Raw genomic sequence first — 17509 nt, forward strand, 5'->3', positions numbered from 1 at the left:
GGGAGCAAGGGTGGCCGGACTGCGTGGTCCGCTGGGTCGAGTCTTTTATGACAGACCGCATGGCCTGCGTTCGATACCCAGAGGTGACCACTCCTATGCGCCGTCTCAGATGCGGGCTCCCTCAGGGCTCACCTGCATCGCCAATCATCTACCTGCTCTACACAGAGCCGGTCCACCGCCTCGGGGAGAGCGAAGCGCAGCATTTTGGATATGCAGACGACTGTGCAGTCCTTGTCACTGGCTCCTCAAACAAAGAGGTTGCTGAGAAGGCTCAACGAGAGCTGGACACCATGGTCCGGTGGGGAGTAGACAACGCTGTTGACTTCTCCCCGGACAAGACCGAAATTCAGCTTTTCTCCAGGAAGAGACAAACTGCGCCTTTCCCGACCATTACGCACAGAGGAGTCGAGGTGGCTGCACAGCCGGCAATGCGTTGGCTGGGGATTTGGCTCCACAGCAAGCTGAACTGGAAGCACCACATTGAGAACAGGCTCGCCTCCGCCAAGCAGGTAGTCCGCCACATACGCGGTCTCAACAGAGTCTACCACGGCGCCCCTCCAGGTTACATGGTGAAGGCTATGAAGGCTGTCGTCCTGCCAAAGGCCCTATTTGGCTCTAAAATCTGGTGGCCAGGCCATAAGAAGCACGCCCTTCATCGTAAACAAGGAGAGTTTCCGCTTGTTAGCAATGGACTGGCGGACCTCGTCCATAAAGTCCAGACTGCGGTTAACATTGCCATCCGCGACAGCTTACCGGTGTGGAGAACGACGTGCCTTGCCATTCTCTACCGCGAAGCTAGCCTGCCTCCCGTCCCACTTCTTCTAGAAGCGGCCCGGCGGCGGCACGCTGTGCGCCTCCTGACCTAAGATCCCGCCCACCCGCTCGTCCCGCGTCTTTCGGAACCCCGAAGGACGCCGCACGGCCTGCCTCGCCGCCCTACAACGCTACAGACGGCTGCACAGCTCGCCTTGCCTTTTCCGCGGCCGGTTCTACAGCCGCCCATCTATAACGGAGACACTCACAAAGATCCAGCGCCCACGTCTAAGGACAGGGCTGCCAAGGATTTCAAAGAATGGCTTCTCCAACTAGATCCCTCGGAGATCATCGTTTACACCGACGGCTCTATGATAACTAAGCAGATGGGCCCCCCAGTGCACGCGGAGGACCCCGACGCCGAAGAAAGACCAGAGGGCGAGTGCGTAGGCTTTGGCTACGTAGTCTTCCAAGGACAAACAGAACTCGGCCGCGGATGCGGTCAGTTAGAACAAGCGGAAGTTTTCGATGCGGAGGCGGAAGGGGCGCGGCATGGTCTTAAGGCCGCTGTGGCGCTCTTCCCGGAGACACAAGCCCGTCCACGCATTACGATATGCCTTGATAACACGTCCGTCATTAGAGGACTCCGAGGAACCCCAGTTGCGTCGTCACAAGCGGCTTTCCTCAATTTCCACGCTATCCGAAAGGGCTATGGCCCCCGTCTGGTGGACGTCCGCTGGGTTCCTGGCCACAAGGGCATCACGGGCAACGAGATTGCTGACGAGCTCGCTAAGGGGGGCGCCGAAGGAGGAGAGGTAGTCAATGAAAGCTTGGCTACCCTTGCGCACTCAAGGCGGCTTGCTAAGAGGGCGGCGCGTACGGATTTCAAGGCATGGTGAGCCATGAACAAGCCAGAGTCTTATGCAGACAGGCTAGTTCACCGTGCAAGGAGACGGGAGGAGACCTTGCGGGAGGAGGAGAGCGAGAGCGAGAGCGGAGAGGAGTGATTTTGTCATTTCTTTTATCTTTTCCTTTGTGCTACAGGTTCCGTCATATACTGGCGGGTCGCTCACTGGGCGATTCGATTATACGTGTTGGGCCGCGTTTACGCTATGGGCAACACATGATTTACACTGGCAATAGGCCTCGGTTTGCCCTCGGATTAATGGTTTTGGTGGACAGTTAGGGCATTGCTCTTAATTTTGTATGTTAGACTCACCGGTGCGGCACGTCTCATGCCCTACGGGAGGCGGAAGTAGACGTTAAAAATAACAACAACAAAAAAAAAAAGGACCAAAAGGCGGGAAGGTTACCGAGAGTACAAGCCAGCCCCCCCCCCCCCCCGTTTCAACCTTTCCCACCGCGCTTCAAAGTAAGAGTCCCCTAATTATCGACCTAAAATGCTACTAGCCCGGGATAAAGTAAATCCTAGCCTGATCTTCCCAAATTATATCATGTCCTAAATGTCACAGGTTGGCATTGGCTATATAGTGTGCATATCGAGTTCTGCCTTGCTAGCAGAACATCGTCCTATCTTTTGTAGGTTTTTTTTTTGAGGACAGATTCACCGCCCTTATCGACCCCTGCGACCTCAATGACTCCAGAATAACCTGTGCAAGCGCTGCGCTAAACTAGGCCACTGGGCGATCGATTGCCGCAACAGCATCAACACCGGTATCCCCAAAGCCGAGAGGGACCGTAACCGCCGCAACAACCGCCGCGGTGGCGGCAACGGAGGTGGCAGGCCCGCCATGGGTCAGTCCGGCTACGGCAACGGCGCTCGCGTCAACGCCATAGGCATTGGTAACGCCGCTCCTGCCGTTCCGCCCGCTCCCCCAGCTCCGCCCGCCGCTGGCGAGTACGGCGCAGGAAATGCGCAGCCTCCCCACTAAGTCGTGTGGAGAGGCCATCGTCTATAACAATCATGACGGAAAAGGAGGATTTGGATTTGGCAGAATTCGGAATGCACACTATATAGGCAATGCCAACCTCTGACACGAAAACCTCTTCCCTGCTTCCCAAAAGCCCATATCGAGCCTCCAAAAGGCCATATCAATCCCCCAACAGGCCTCTCGTTTCTCCCAAAAGGCCATATTTCAGTCGAAATAGCTAGTACCTGGTTATGCTAGGTAGTTCAAGGTTTTTGGAACTATCTCTAGGCTTTACTTCGAGATTCTTCCAAATAATAAAATGCTTGGAAATATTGAAGTTCAAGTAGCGAAATCGAGTTTTCAAGACTCAAAGCCTAAAGCCCAAAGCCCAAAGCCCCAAATGCTAAAAGCCTACCTTAAGAAAAGCCTCTCCAGCGCTATCGTAGATGGAGCTAGCACTATAGAAGAAATGCTTTATTCATTAGCTTTCGTTCTTCGCCTCTTCAAACTTGAATCTGGCTTCTTAGGACCTATTGTCACAGGGTTAGACCTCTGTGACTGTCGCACGCTGTTGCAGGCTGCAGCCGCTTCTGAGACTGCTGCAGCGTGATTGGCCAAGTTTTCCCAGCACCACGCGGCTGGGACCCTACTTAAGCCAGTCCTCTGCGCACAGCTTGCGACTGTTCTCTTTTCTCCTTCGTGCAATTACGCATATTTACATCTACACTCTACCCTTTGCCCATGATAGTTAATTGCACCTTTTAAACTACTGCGTTCACAGCGCAAACCCCAAGATCCGTGGAGTCGTCGCGCGCTCAGTCAGCTGCGCAATCCACCCGTGCAGGAATCGCCTCGTCGAGTCGCAGATTCCAGCACCACCAGTCAAGCTAGGTCGCGCCCTCGTGTCGCAGCGATCTAGTCCTCACACCTCCGCGCGTGTCAAGCCGCAGTGGTCGTGCCCGTCTCTTCATTCAGTGAATAAGAGACTGTTTTCTTCATCCAGTGGATAAGAGACCTCCCCTTTGTTCTACGTCGACAAGTTGTCGCCGTTTCCCTATAACATTCGTCAACTTCAACGCCGACGACGATAGCGATCATGCCTCTCACTCCGGCAGCAACGACAACGACACCGACAACGGTCTGTCCGACTCCACCACGGCACCTGAGCTGCTCGAGTTTGACGACGAGCTTCACGATCCCTTCGATCTCGGCGACCTTTTCGACGTTTTCACCGAAGACTACGTCGCTGACTCTGACGTTAGTCGTGCTGCTCTGGTCGAGGTCGACCTCACTCGCGGCATCGAGCAGCTTCTGAGTAGTCTCAACAACGACGAGAAACCTCGTTTCGTTCCCCGCGACTACCTTGTCACCGTTGGCGAGATCGCTGGCGAGCCCGCCTTCAAATCCATCGTCGACCCTCTCGGTCGTATCTTTCTCTCCGTCATCGAGGACAACGACGATCTCGCAACTGACCTTAAGCGCTCCGAACACAATCTTGGGGTCGCCCGCCGTATCGCCGACGACCGCCAAGCCGATTTCGATATTCTCAACCTCGAACACATTGCGCTCAAGCAGGAACTCGAGGACCTCAAAGTAACTATGTTCGCGGCCCCTACCGGCATTGTGGCTTGCGCCCCTCTGGCCAGACGTGTCATCGAGGACCCTCCCGCGTTCGATGGCAAGGAGAAGGACCCCGCTCGCCGCTGCGAGGCTTTCCGTGCTTGGAAGTTCCGCATTGTCACCGCCTGGCGCGTCGACGCCCCCCATTATCAGGCCGAGAATGTCAAGATCCTTCGTGCCGCCATGCTGCTGGGCCCGGAATTTCTCTCCAGCATCCAGGCGGACCTCGACGCCATGATGATGGAACCCGACAAGGACAAATGGCGCTGGAAGACCGGCGTCGACTTCATGAAGCACCTTAGCGATCGCTTCGACAACGTCGATCTCAAGCTCAACGCCTCTCGTCGCCTGGCGGATCTTTTTTGTTGTTGTTGTTGTTGTTGTTGTTGTTGTTGTTGTTGTTGTTGTTGTTGTTGTTGTTGTTGTTGTTGTTGTTGTTGTTGTTGTTGTTGTTGTTGTTGTTGTTGTTGTTGTTGTTGTTGTTGTTATTATTTTTAACGTCTACTTCCGCCTCCCGTAGGGCATGAGACGTGCCGCACCGGTGAGTCGAGCATTCAAAATTAAGAGCAATCCCCTAACTGTCCACCAAACCCATTAATCCGAGGGCAAACCGAGGCCTATTGCCAGTATAAATCATGTGTTGCCCATAGCGTAAACGCGGCCCAACACGTATGATCGAATCGCCCAGTGAGCGGGGGAAACTGCATATGCTTTCCTGCAGAAGAAGGGACGGAAGGAATTCTTCCAGCTTCCACAGGAGCATATTAGCAGGGCGTCCTCGTGCTCGAAGCGCTCGTGGTAGTCCTTGAAATCACCGTGGTCAGACCTGGCCGGGGGTAAAACAGGCACTCAGGTGAAGACCGTGACGGCAGCAAGACACGTAACGGGGGGGAAACATTGAGTAAGGCACTAGAAAGTCAACGTGCAAAGCCTGTGAACCCGCACCGGCAACATTCATCCCAGGTTTGACGGCTGGCAGCAAGTGCCATGTGCTGTTACAGCTCACACGAACGGCTGGCTCGGGTCCTGGTTCCGTGAGAGGCACCTCATCCACGTCAAGGTCTTCATAGAGGAGAACGCAGGCAAACACGTATATAGAGGGGTATAACAACCAGCAGAGTGGCTTGACGGACACTCAAGGATGGAGGTGATGAGTGGTTGACGAAGGCAATGGTTCCGTGGCGGAAGGAACAGTCATGATAAAGTAAAGGATGATCAGGCGTAAATGCATAACTCTGTTGTGCAACTTTTCTTTGCCCGGCCGACTCGTCACTTCAATATGCGAAACCACTTCCCACCTCCGATTAGGGGTATGAAGTCGTAAACAAAAAGAAAGAAAGACACACCAAGCCAAAACGAAACAACAACACTTAAACGCAAACTCGAATCCCCCACCATCCTCTCACAGGCTCCCGTGGTCCAACCTACCTAAGCGACTACCAAAGCCTCCTAACAGCAGGCTCCCTAGCCTCCAAATCCACCTCCCGGAAGTTAAACCCATCCCTCACCAGCCGCACCCCCTCACCATCTCCCAAACCTCTCTTAAGCCCCGAATCAACCTTGGGCAAATAAGGACTCTTAGGCTGATAAGTTCTCCAAGCCTTACAATTAGGCACCATCTGATCGAGCTTCATCAACTGCTTAATCTCATTCTTCCTCTCCAAGAACTGGATCCCCAGTCCCATAGCGACATGCCACCCAATATGGCAATGCATCAACCACACGCCCGGGTTATCCGTCTTATACGCCATGACGAGCCATCCGCCGCCGGGGATCTGCACGACGTCGCGACGGATAGGGTTGTTGAAGTTGAGTTGGTTCATCATTGTGCTTGCGGAGAAGGTGCCGGTGCCGATGCCGAGGGTGAGGAAGTCGTGTCCGTGCAGATGGATGGGGTGGGGGAGGGCAAAGTCATTTTGCAAGACCCAGAAGGTCCATGTGTCGGCAGCGGGGACTTCGACGAGATTTATGGCTGCTGGGAAGGAGTTGTTGCCCTCGAGGATGTACTCGAGTACAGGGTGGTCCCACTCGACAACGATTGGGGTGTTACGGATACGCCACTCGAAGACTTGGCCTTGGGGCTTGGTGGGGGTGTTAAGTGAGATGGGAAGGGTGGAAGGGGCAAAGAGGGAGGAGGAGATGGTTCGCTTGACGATGGGAGCGAAACCGGATTCGCCCGCGCAGCCGGCGGTGACGGGTGTGCCTTTGTTGGTGGGTAGAGCGGTGCTGCTGGCGCCTGAGTACTGGATGATGGCCGCGGGGAACTTGTTCAGGGTTGTGCCGCAGTTGCCGTTGGTCTCGAGCGTGGCGTTGAGCCAGTAGTTGCCTACAGCTTGATTGGCTTCAACGATAACATCGTAACGCTGCCCAACGGCCATGAAGAGCTTGCTGCGGACCACGGGGGTGACAGGGACAAGATCAGTGGCGATGACAGTGAAGTTGTGGCCGACGAGAGAAATGGTAAAGGAGTTGTCCACGCTGGCGTTGATGAGACGCAGTAGATGCTTCTTTCCCGGGGTGAGAACTAGGCGGTCGTACGAACCGCCAGAGCCGGTTGGGTTGATGCTCTTTCCGCGGAAGGTTATAGTGCTGCTGTCGGGGGGAGGACCGTTCTGGACAAGCTCGGCAACATAATGAAGACGATCCGCAGTCTGCCGGTAGTAATCCTGAATCATGTAAGGGCCGAGGTCAATATCATAGTTGGCCGAAGCAGGGCCTTTAACGATGAGTGCTCCTACAACTCCATTACCGTACTGGTTGGAGTAGTGGCTATGGTACCTGTTGGGATGTCAGAAAGCTGGTCGTCATTTGTAGAAGAACGTTGGCTTACCAGGAAGTGCCATATTGTGTGACATGGAAAGTGTAGCTCTTCATGGAGCCCGGTGGAATGGGACATTCTGTGACTCCATTTGCTCCGTCCTGGTTGCTCTCTCCAAACTGTCTGATACCGTGCCAGTGGATCGATGTTCTGGGTGATTATTAGCCAAGTTCCTGCAACTGACTCAAGTGGACAAACTTACCCGTTGTGTTGCAGATCGTTATACACGTTCACTTGGACATAGTCTCCCCAATCTTTCAAAACTCGTCAGTCTCCCTTCCCCATAGGCCGTTACCATTGTCTCATTACTCACCCGCTGTAATTGTTGGTCCAGGGAATGTGTCTGCAGAAAGTTGTTAGTCTACGCCTGTCTGGCTAACATTCCAACAGCGTGCGACTCACTGTTGATGAGCATAGCAGGCTTGACAACCCCATCTGGGCCAACCCAGTTGGTAATGTTTGTAATACGGAGAGTAACCTAGGGAGAGACGGGAGTCATGATAGTTAGAGGACAGCTTGCGGGGCAGAATATCTTGAAAGCCAGACTCACGTTGACTGTGTTGAAGGCAGGCGGATTTGTGACTTCATAGTCAGTGCTGATGTTCCAGCTATTCTTCCAACACGCCCTGTTGGTCGCATTGTTCTGTCCGCACGGTGCCCCTCCAGGTGTAATCACCTGCCTTGGCAACAGGTTTGGTACACTCCGTTGATGAGGTTGAGCGTCAAGGGGCTTGGCCGAGACTAACTGGGATACTCCCAAGAGCAAAACAGCACAAGCGGCTGTGAACAATGAGAGTTGAGGGCGAAGGTCGCGCATCTTAATCTGCTGGCTACAGGTATGATCTGCTGGAGCTCGCCAGTCCTGCTTGGTGGCCTCCATCACTCACATTGTCGACGAGGTGGGTGATACTTATACTTCTACCGCTCCGATAGAGGCGACAGTCCCAAGGCCCCTCACATGGCCGGCTTGCCATCAGGATGAGTCGGAAAAGTCCTCGCACACTGCAGCTCTCTCATCTCCATGAGACGGAATGTGGGTATCGTGGTATGTATCTCGGCATGTGCGTCTGGGTTTCCTGGAAATCTGAAGAGTGGTTGCCGTCTTCGTGCTCGCTGCTGACATCCTCTTCTGGTGAAGCCTGATATTGGGTCCGGGATGCAAAGACGGGATAACAGTATAGGCCGGCCGCAGATCCTTGCCTACATGGCCAACATACATGAGAACCAATATTTCGGAAACCTGGATGATGATTTGCTCGCTCTTCTAGAAGATTTGTGTGTAACTTGGCTAGAGTCTGCAAGTCAGAGGTTAGCATGCGCCGCAGCAAGGTGAAGTTAGGTTAAGGGCAATAGACGCCTGGGCTCACCTCATTTGAGCCTATGAGAGTGCTGGGCAGCCGAATACCAGCCGTGTCTTAAGCCACGATCCAGACTTTGACTCCTCGCTAACGTTCAGAGCTGAGGCTGACTTGATCCTGGTTACGCAACGACGTGCCATTTGAGGCTTGCAGTTGCTCACGCGGGGTGCGCCTTCTCTTGCATAAGTTTCTCGTCAGGACCATGGTTTGTTGTAAATAGCAGCACAGGATACAAGACTCGACGGTTCAAACCGGTGTTGGGAAGATATCAGGTCAAAGGACATTGGCACCCATGACCGAGTCGTGAGATGTCTTGCGGTGACACTAACACGTAGAATGGTTGGGTGTCGGGATACTCTGGACGCGGGACGGGCCCGAAGCAAGTGATATATTGCCCGTTCTATTTTTGAACGTCGTCGTTCAACCTGTCAGAGTTAGCACTTGAAGCAGAACTGCGCTGGACGAGAAGGACCTACTGTCAGCCCATTGAGATGTGGGATGGTGGTGACTACTACTGTTTCAGTGTTCGCTAACGCCCGTCTGGAGCTAAGGGACGGCACGTATATTAACTCGACATCTGCTCACCCAATTCAAGCAGGTCAGTACAACCCTAGAATGTGAGAATACAACCATGTTGCCTCGCACTAGTCGCGCGGTCTCGTTGCCGGCATACTAGCGTGAGATGACTTGGAGAATACGTCGTGTTGAGCTGTACGTTCGGAACCGACGACATTGGCCCTCTTTTCTCGTAAAGCAAAGTTGGTGTTGACGAAGTTGTCAAGCTTGTTCATGAAGAATACTTGCCATTGCAAGCTGATGAGCGGGAAGGTTCTGGATGCAGCGCTGAGGAGCCAAATGCGACTCTGACCGCTGCGAATCGGAGGCCATTCCCGATTTAACCGGGGACCAAAGACTGGTTGATCATTGGATTGGTTCACAGAAAGGCCTTGATGCCTGCTGGTCTGAATATGTGCTTTTGCGGACGGAAGGCGCGGTTGGTCTACCCGTATTATGGTTCTGCTTTGCTAGATGGAAAGGTGAGGGTGTTCACACCGAGGACCTCACCTGAAGGTGTTTTGCGATGCCCGAGGATAGCGATCCGTAACATAAACGCTACCGTGTCTCTGTCCCGCAAAGCGCGTGGTCGTGCATATTCTCATCTATCCACCCAAGGCCTTGGGTTCGATTCGATGTTCCTTAATAACACTTCATTTGCAATAAAGTGGTAAGCAGCAGAAAACGGTATCATGACGTCGGAGGCGCCCACTTACCCTGATGTCGGGTGGAGTTCACCTTTGGCCTGAGGTGAAGCGGCCACGAGCGACATCGGCCAGACAACTAGCTTTATTTCGGCGAGTTTCCTTTCGTCCATAGATTCGGAGACGACATGTTCCCGTTGTGACGTTACACACACACCAGTGCAGGAACATGTTGGTGACGAAGAGCGGCAAAGCATGGTGCTAGCCTAGTACTCCGCAACAGCCGTCGTCAAAGGTGCTAGTCAAGGTTTTGATGTGGTTCATTGCACCCCTAGTTGGTCCTGGCTCTCATGTTGAATGGCAGTTGTGCTGGCTCGTCTGGTGATGACAGGGGAGGTGGTGTGTTAATAAGTCCATGTCGGTATACATGTTTGGAACGATTCTTCCTGAGCAGTAAGAGAAGAGTCTGCTTTGTGATTGAAGGACTTAGTGGTCTTTATAATTCTCATCGCCCCGCTGATCTCATCAGTCCTGCCTAACTTCTGTTGTGCCATCTTGGCATCATTCCCCTGGCATTGATGGGTAAGTATAAGCTGCGCATCGTCTTACCTGGAGGAGGTGGTCGAGTCTTCAATAGTGGCTACGGCAAGGAGAATTGGGGTGCCTTAGAGACAATTGAACCGAAGAAGGAGATGAAATTGTGGCGCAAGCGTGCCCTGGTCTTCAGCACTTTCCCTTCTACCCTTTTGCGCCGGTATGGAGGTTGAACATACCTGCCCGCATGACAAATACAGCGTCGTTATCTGCATGCCCACCTCGATCCTCGACCGTGCAAGCCCGGGCAGCTTCTTCTTTCTCAACCCCGCTTTTAGATTCTAGCATCAGCTTATGGATGCTCCTTCCTTCCTCTTTGCACGCCATGTGAATTGGAAGGACTTTAATTCCAAGAAACGCTCCTCTTCTTTCGTCAATATCTCTTCTTTCCCCACTTACCTCAGCTGTTCCGCCAAGGTTCGATTGCGCCATGATCGCCATGGGTACCAACTAGAACAAGAGTCTCCATATTCAGCAAGCTCACAATATTACCTACTCATTCCATAACTCTTTCGATATTACAATTGTATAAAGAAGGAAAAGGACAAGAAACAAGAAATCGGGAAGAACAGAAGAGCCAAGTCCAGGGTGGGGAATATATTGTCGGTGCCTAGGCAATCAAAATTCGTCGACTTCGTCCCCGACATCTCTCTTCCTCGCTATATCTAGCATCAAGGCTGTAAACAAATGCAAACTTAATAATGGCGCGTTAAGAATAACAGAACGGAAGATCCGAGGCCGCGTATAAGAGGTAGTGCAAATGAAACGGCACCGTCGATGCGGCTATTTGAGTCTAGGCCTCCGGTGTCGATATCCCCAGAAGCACGGAGGAACCGGCCTGTCAAGACGGCGGTGGTTGCGGGTCTTGGAATCGGTCTTTCTGCCTGATTTCGCTTTTCGGTCCCGACATGTCTCCGCGATATAAACATGGAAGTCAGTCGTGTACAAAACATTGGTTCTCGAAAAATAAGAATGGGCAATAACATCCTAGCTTCAGTATAGGTGTACACGTAACTAGGTATCAGGGACATGGGATATTTCCCAGAAGAATCAATTGATAAAGTGTGTTTCGGCGAGACTGGATGACGAAATCAACGATGGGCAACTGGCATATATAGATCCGCGCCAGGCGGGTGGTTTCTGTTGTTGTCTTCTTGTTATTGATAAGTCTACCTATCTGCAAAGGTGCATCCCTAGCTAGAACGCTGGAAAACCAGGCATCATAACACAATCAGTTGTTTGTCGCGAGTATACCTACTCGTAACATCGTCAGACCATGGCCAGCGCCTTCACCTTTCCCATGTTCATTCGTTGCTCCTGTTTTCTTGCCCGGAGACAGGACCTTCCTCTCGCTCCTTCCTCTCGCTCCTCTTGCCTTTATTCCATTCTATCGTGACCGCTGGATACCCAAAACCCGGACAACCAAACGCCAGCCCCTAATTGTGTAAGAGAAAAAAAAGACAATCAGGTTCGTAATGTCGTGAGAACTGAAAACCGGACGACACCAGTATTAGCCTGAGCAAAAAAGAGAAAAAAGAACAAGGAAGAAAAGAGAACAAGGAAGAAAAAAAGAACAAGGAAGAAAAAAAGAACAAGGAAGAAAAAAAGAAAAAGGGCATTCACGATCGTGAGTTCGTGAAAAAAGGTGGTAGAACCATGAAAAGGAGAAGAGCAGGCAGCAAAACGCCAATTCTGGAATGGAACGAAATCGTGGAAAATACGGTGCCACCATTTCCCGTTTGGTACAGTGCTTTTCTCGTGACGATATTACTAGGGCGTCTAGGGTTCCGTTCTATCCTTTCCCATACTCTCAGCAAAGGCCTCTTTCGACGCGCGATGACTCGCCGTAGCAATGAACGGATTCCCTAACTAGATCATGAAAAGCTCGGCAGGAACCGGGTCCAGCTGGTGACCTCGTAAACGCCCTTTGGCACCTCGCGGAGACTGGAGAACATGATGCCAATAAGAATGAGACGAGAGATTGCATAGACGATGCCGAAGAAGATGTTGGTAGGTTTCGCATATCTGCGTATTCTCGACTGTAGCTGCTCTTTGGAGCCCACGTATTGCCAGCGGTGAGTCCATCTGGGAGCAGACAGGCAACAATCGTGGAGCGTCTTGAGAAGTCTAGGTTCGTAGTAGTTCTCCAGGCCTACCACGGTCCCCACACTCCGGGCAACGAGTGTAACCTCTTCTTCGTATCTGTCCCATTTTTCACCAAGCAGGTTGTGCAGCTCCCAGTACATGTCCTTCTGTTGCGCTAGACCTTTCCATATGTTTTCTAGAACATTTGCCTGGCGGCCCCTCTCGAGCTTTCCTGCTAAGGCTGACCGGTGGCCTTTGAGCTCAAGCAAGCACTTCGAATATGCAACAATCTTGTTCCGAGCGATTTCGTAACGCCCCTCTCCGAACTCACGTCCCCAGGTCTGCTGGTCGTCCACACTGGTCTTCAAAAGCTGTACCCAAGCTTCGGGCAGCCTTCGGAGCAGCCGGAGCTTGGTCAAAGCTTCTTTCGCGGCTTCGCTTTGATGATGGACAAGAGCGTGAGTCCCACGGAGAATGAGAAAGTAGGTGAAGGCGAGTGGAACGAGGGGTGACACTGTTGACACCACCGAAGAGATTTGCCACAGGAGCTGCTCAAGATGGGTCGGAAACTGCCATCCCCAGGCAATGCAGTGGAAAGCTCCAAATACCACACAGGATGCTGCCATCAAAGGCCAGACTACTGGGTAATCTCCATCCATCCATAGCTCATCGTTCCTAATTCGGTAATACTGAGAGGCGATCTTGCGGTAATGAAATGTGCGTGGCATAGGCGATAATAATCGGTTGAAGAAGGGTTCGGCAGACCGTTCAATGGCCTCATCCGGCCGCCTTTCATCCACCACCTCATGTAGCGATGTCGGATGTGAAATGTCCTTTGGCTTCCACCAGTTGACCAGATACGTGATTATGGCGAAAACAGCGAACGCTGCAGTCCCAAGCTCGAACTGTGTTATAGGTCGGTGAATCGCAGCTCGATTGATAAGATCCAGAATAAGTCGGCTGATTTGGACCATGGAGAATAATTTCACCAACCAATCGGCTTTACTTTTGTCGTCAATATCGGCTGCTGAGAGCTGGAGCTTCTTGAGAGGATGTCCGAACCGCCATTCTTCCAATTCCCAGCCGGCAAGATGATCGCCGCGTAATACCGAATACTGCAACGCATCAGTATTACAGTCGGTTTCGCACTTAAGCGCAACCAGGCCCCCCATGTTGGCGTAGTAAGCATGAGAAATAGTCCAGACTTGCGAAACTTGGGACTCCTGTCTTCCGGTCCGCTCAGACATGGGGATGCCGGCATCCAGAGGGGCGTTTCCGAGTTCTGGATCTTCTACCCTGGTCACACTCGAGGTCGAGGATCTTCTCGCGGGCGGATCGTTACTCTCTTCGTCGCCGAGTTGGTTGGCCATGATGTGTTGAGGCCAAAGCGGTAGAACAATCCACCTGTGAAGCAGTTGCATCCACGGGCCGTAGGCGGCCTCCCACTTCCTTGTAACTGTGAACGGTGGCGACGTCGATGGTTTATGGATTGAATCGGACTGGAAGGCGGCCGGACTTTTGTTCATTTTCTCTGCCATCAAATGAAGTGTATGAAGCGCGAATCGAAGCTCGCATACACCTTTGGCGAAGATGAACTCCGGGAAGAGGATAGTAATGGACATCCACTTGACTTTCCTCAATACCCGAGCCGTCTTTGAGTCCGTAAGGGCAGGGACATTGAGATGTAGGACCGTCCATGTGCAAGCAAAAATAGTGGTTGCACACTCAAGGAGCAGCATCAATGTGCCTCTTTGTGACGGATTGTTCACCCAGCCGACTGCTTCCTGTAACCCAGTGGAAACAGTACTGTTTTGGGACACGACAGCTATTGCGCTCGTGATCACAGAAAGCCTAACGGTAAACTTGATCGGACGCATGGTTGCCCTATTAGAATGCTTTGAAAGATTTGTTGTGACCGTTATCGACTACAACCAGGGCGTGGCTCTGGTATGGAATCGGCCTGATGACGGAGCACACGGTATGTTGAACTCGATTGGTGATGGGGCCCGGTCGTACTGCCGAGTATACTGGTGTTGTGAACGTATGGAATAGTAGCAATTAGAATGGGTATAGATCAACAAACATAACGATGGAAGGGGTGAACAAGTAGCAGTACGCACAAATTGAGTGTAATGCTGAGGTCCCGTTGACTTGCTTGACGAAGGCTATGACGAGCGAGAAAGGAGAAAAGACGGGAGAGCGAGGACCAATGACATGAAGAGTGGCTGGACTGAGATTGTTGGCAAGGCTCTATTATCGACCCCACTTATGTGCTGTCAATGAGCTTCAGCACCACCAAAACGGATGCCCCTATTGCAGAGCCCTTTATGAAGGGTACCGGAATCAACAACCCTTTGTCTCCGTGCGTCGTGCTTGGTGGTACCAGTATCCTATCAAATCACGAGCTTGAGGTGAAAGCTAAAAGCCTGCGCGATTTCGTAGAGGCAAAGGGGATGCTTTCGCTTGAAGCCTCAAGCCATCCACTGCACCCGGGAATAGAATGCGGTGAATGTGAAATGGTGGAGGGCACCAAGACCGCCCGACAGCTTGGGTGAAGGTACTGTGGCGCGGGAAGATGGGCAGAGGAGCCCCGTTCAGTTATGGACACATTGCGCACAGGAGATGCAGTTCGGTGAGTCAGGTAACTCTCCCCAAAACCCAACAAAAATCCACGATGGTGTGGTGGGAAGTTTCACCAACTAGCATGACAGCGGACTTGTAGGAGTGAAACAAGTTGAAGCAGAGGAAGTCGGCAACTTTTCACCTCGCACCTGATCGAGGCGGCTACTAGAAGGAAAGAGCATCTGCAAAGTCGTCAAATATCAACTTGTGTTTAGTTGTGCTTCTGGCTTTGTATGCCACAAGGTTGACGGTTAGGCGTAGGTGATGTCTGGTCCAGCACACGGCCGATGGAAGACAGCAAGAGGGGCACCGTTGACGATTCCCAACAAACGTGAAAGAAGGCAACGAGTGTCACAGTGGGGTAGACGTGCAAAGTGGCGGGAGGGTGTTGACGGGGACGAAGCGGAAGGGCATTGGAAGAGACAAATGTGGCGTCGGAGCCAGCTGAACAGAGCCCGCATAAGGTGGAAGGGGAGGCAGAATTGTGACAACAATGTCAGCTGAAACGAGGTGTATATTATTGTTTTCATTGCGCCAGAAAGCCCAACTAACCTTGGCACACTCAGATCCCCCTTATTCCACCATGTGTCGTGCCTGTGGGAAATGCCACGTTTTTGCTCCGGTACAGGATCGTGGCTGAACTGTTCGAGTACAAATGGGCCCTGATCACGCCGGGCGAGGAGTCTGCCGGACCTGCAACTCTTAGGGTACTTCTCCAAACGTCGCTCTTCGGGCCTCGAAGCTTCCTTTCTTTGCACTTAATAGGCACGACGTCCTCGGCATCTACCTGTAACCAAGACCGTCTAGTTAGCTGTCTGCTTCATCCATTCAGAACCAAGCGTTTACAGTACGCGGGGGAACCTACCACGAGAAGCAAGTTGAAGGACCTGAACAGGACGGAAGTCCGCTTGCCCATTTACCAGACGGGCTCTGTACGAAACGGTGGGGGTTTGTCGGACATACTGGTCGATCTGGATGTCGGTCGGCCAATCTTGCGGGAGGCCAGCAGGGGAAGGGTTGAAAAGGAGCATGTCGATCTTGATGGTGAGCGATGGAAGGCCCGATGTGGCTCGACCCATCTCGCGGTCCCAAATATCTTGCGGGACGAAGTCGGGGCGCTGAGGGGGAGCGTACATAGTGGAGGACGATGGTTGATGGTTGAGGGTTTGGTGAGCGGGTTTGTTGTTGCCCGTGTAGGGGAGATGAGAAGTGGATGATGAAAGGAAGAGAAGGAAGGATGAAGATGGAAAGGACACTTTGTCGGCGGAACGAGGATACACCACTGCACTCAGCGTTTGGTTGAGAGCAAAAGCCCCGAAAGGAAGGCGCTGATAAACAGCAAGTGCCCTGATGCTGTCAGTTGGCAACTGCGACTTCCTGTCCCTTCCGTCCTTGGGAGAGGAGGCTGCACCTGCTGCATCAACATGCATATATTTGCAGAGACACTCTTTCCTTCCAACATCCTTTTCCACTTTTGGTCTCCTTCCTTCCCCTTTTTCCTTCTCTCTGACTCTTTCTTGCCTCAGTCGGTCCCGAACCTCTCCTCGCGCTTTGCATCCGTCACAGAATGTTCACACAACTGAGATGTTCAGACCCTACGGTCCCCGCCCTGCGCGATCCCTCTCTCCCGTCGCCATACCGCGATCGAGATATTTAAGCACGAACATCATATCTCCACGAAGCTGACTCACCTGTGTGTTTATTCGATCCGCCCATCTCCGTTCACCGGTTCCCTGTCGCCATTCTACCGCAACGCCCTCGACCATACGGACTGTTGCACTCTTCCTCTCGACACAGACTCGTGAAGTCGAGTAGTATGACCGCGAGGGCTGCTAGAAACCCGTCGACTCGGGTGAACCACGTCTGTCCCAACAAGCAAGCAAGTTTGCGGCGTGTCAACAAACCGTCGAGTCTTCGACACTCCATCCCACTGTCATCTTGCTCGAGGCAACAGTTAGCGCTGAGCACGAATGATCCTCCGACCGACACTTCTCCGGGTCAACCGACGCTCGAAGACCACTCGAGTTCAATACCTGAAAGAAACCGCAAACGTTGAGCGTGTGAGATGAACATTGGCGGATTCTCACGGCACAATAGAGTGTCGGAGTGGCCTGCCGGGCTGACAATGTCGTCAAAATAGACTCTGGTGTCGAACTCGAGCCAAAATGGGTCCCGTCGGCGCCAAGGCCTGTAATTGGGCAAGCGGAGCTTTGTCTCCCCAGGACTCCCCCGCATTCTCAATCCTGAATCCATTACAGCGCCCAACTTCAATCGACACCGACACCCACATGCTGACCACAAAACACAAAGAACATGCGACTCCGAGAATGACAAGTTGAAAGATTTCTCAAGTTTAACGCTAAGCCCTCAACATGAACGTCGATCAACAACTCGTGTCGCATTCTTGTTACCAATGTTTTCCAGGTTCACAGCGGCTTCCGTCGGTGCGGCGAAACCCCGATTGTGCCTGTGGATGCTTCAGGGTGTCCAGGTCAAAATATCTGCACCTTCCTCATTCTGCAATGTTGGTCCTACACTAGCAGGCTTGGCACTTCCACGGGCGGGCATTGACGGCGGCTGGGCGTTGGC

The 17509-nt window shown here is 52.5% G+C and overlaps 4 protein-coding genes across 4 annotated transcripts; 1 reads left to right on the forward strand and 3 right to left on the reverse strand.

Moving 5' to 3' along the window:
* Positions 1-1120: 1120 nt before the first annotated feature.
* Positions 1121-1681, forward strand: SMAC4_13597 (uncharacterized protein). Its single transcript, XM_066091494.1, has one exon. The coding sequence runs from the start codon at positions 1125-1127 to the stop codon at positions 1650-1652; it is 528 nt and encodes a 175-aa protein (XP_065946707.1). The 5' UTR covers positions 1121-1124; the 3' UTR covers positions 1653-1681.
* Positions 1682-5370: 3689 nt separating this feature from the next.
* Positions 5371-8732, reverse strand: SMAC4_09326 (uncharacterized protein). The gene is made up of 6 exons (XM_066090932.1): positions 7613-8732; positions 7465-7540; positions 7376-7405; positions 7265-7316; positions 7075-7212; positions 5371-7022 (listed from the first exon to the last, which is right to left on the reverse strand). Exons 1-6 carry the CDS (start codon positions 7940-7942, stop codon positions 5681-5683), a joined length of 1968 nt encoding a protein of 655 aa, XP_065946708.1. The 5' UTR covers positions 7943-8732; the 3' UTR covers positions 5371-5680.
* A 2551-nt stretch (positions 8733-11283) lies between these two features.
* On the reverse strand, positions 11284-14978 carry SMAC4_09325 (uncharacterized protein). Its single transcript, XM_003343841.2, has one exon. The coding sequence runs from the start codon at positions 14173-14175 to the stop codon at positions 12088-12090; it is 2088 nt and encodes a 695-aa protein (XP_003343889.2). The 5' UTR covers positions 14176-14978; the 3' UTR covers positions 11284-12087.
* Positions 14979-15396: 418 nt separating this feature from the next.
* Positions 15397-16379, reverse strand: SMAC4_12868 (uncharacterized protein). Its single transcript, XM_066091122.1, has 2 exons — positions 15786-16379; positions 15397-15707 (listed from the first exon to the last, which is right to left on the reverse strand). Exons 1-2 carry the CDS (start codon positions 16348-16350, stop codon positions 15679-15681), a joined length of 594 nt encoding a protein of 197 aa, XP_065946709.1. The 5' UTR covers positions 16351-16379; the 3' UTR covers positions 15397-15678.
* Positions 16380-17509: the final 1130 nt, after the last annotated feature.

The sequence above is a fragment of the Sordaria macrospora genome, chromosome 4 (assembly GCF_033870435.1).
Source record: "Sordaria macrospora chromosome 4, complete sequence".
Lineage (NCBI taxonomy): Eukaryota > Fungi > Ascomycota > Sordariomycetes > Sordariales > Sordariaceae > Sordaria > Sordaria macrospora.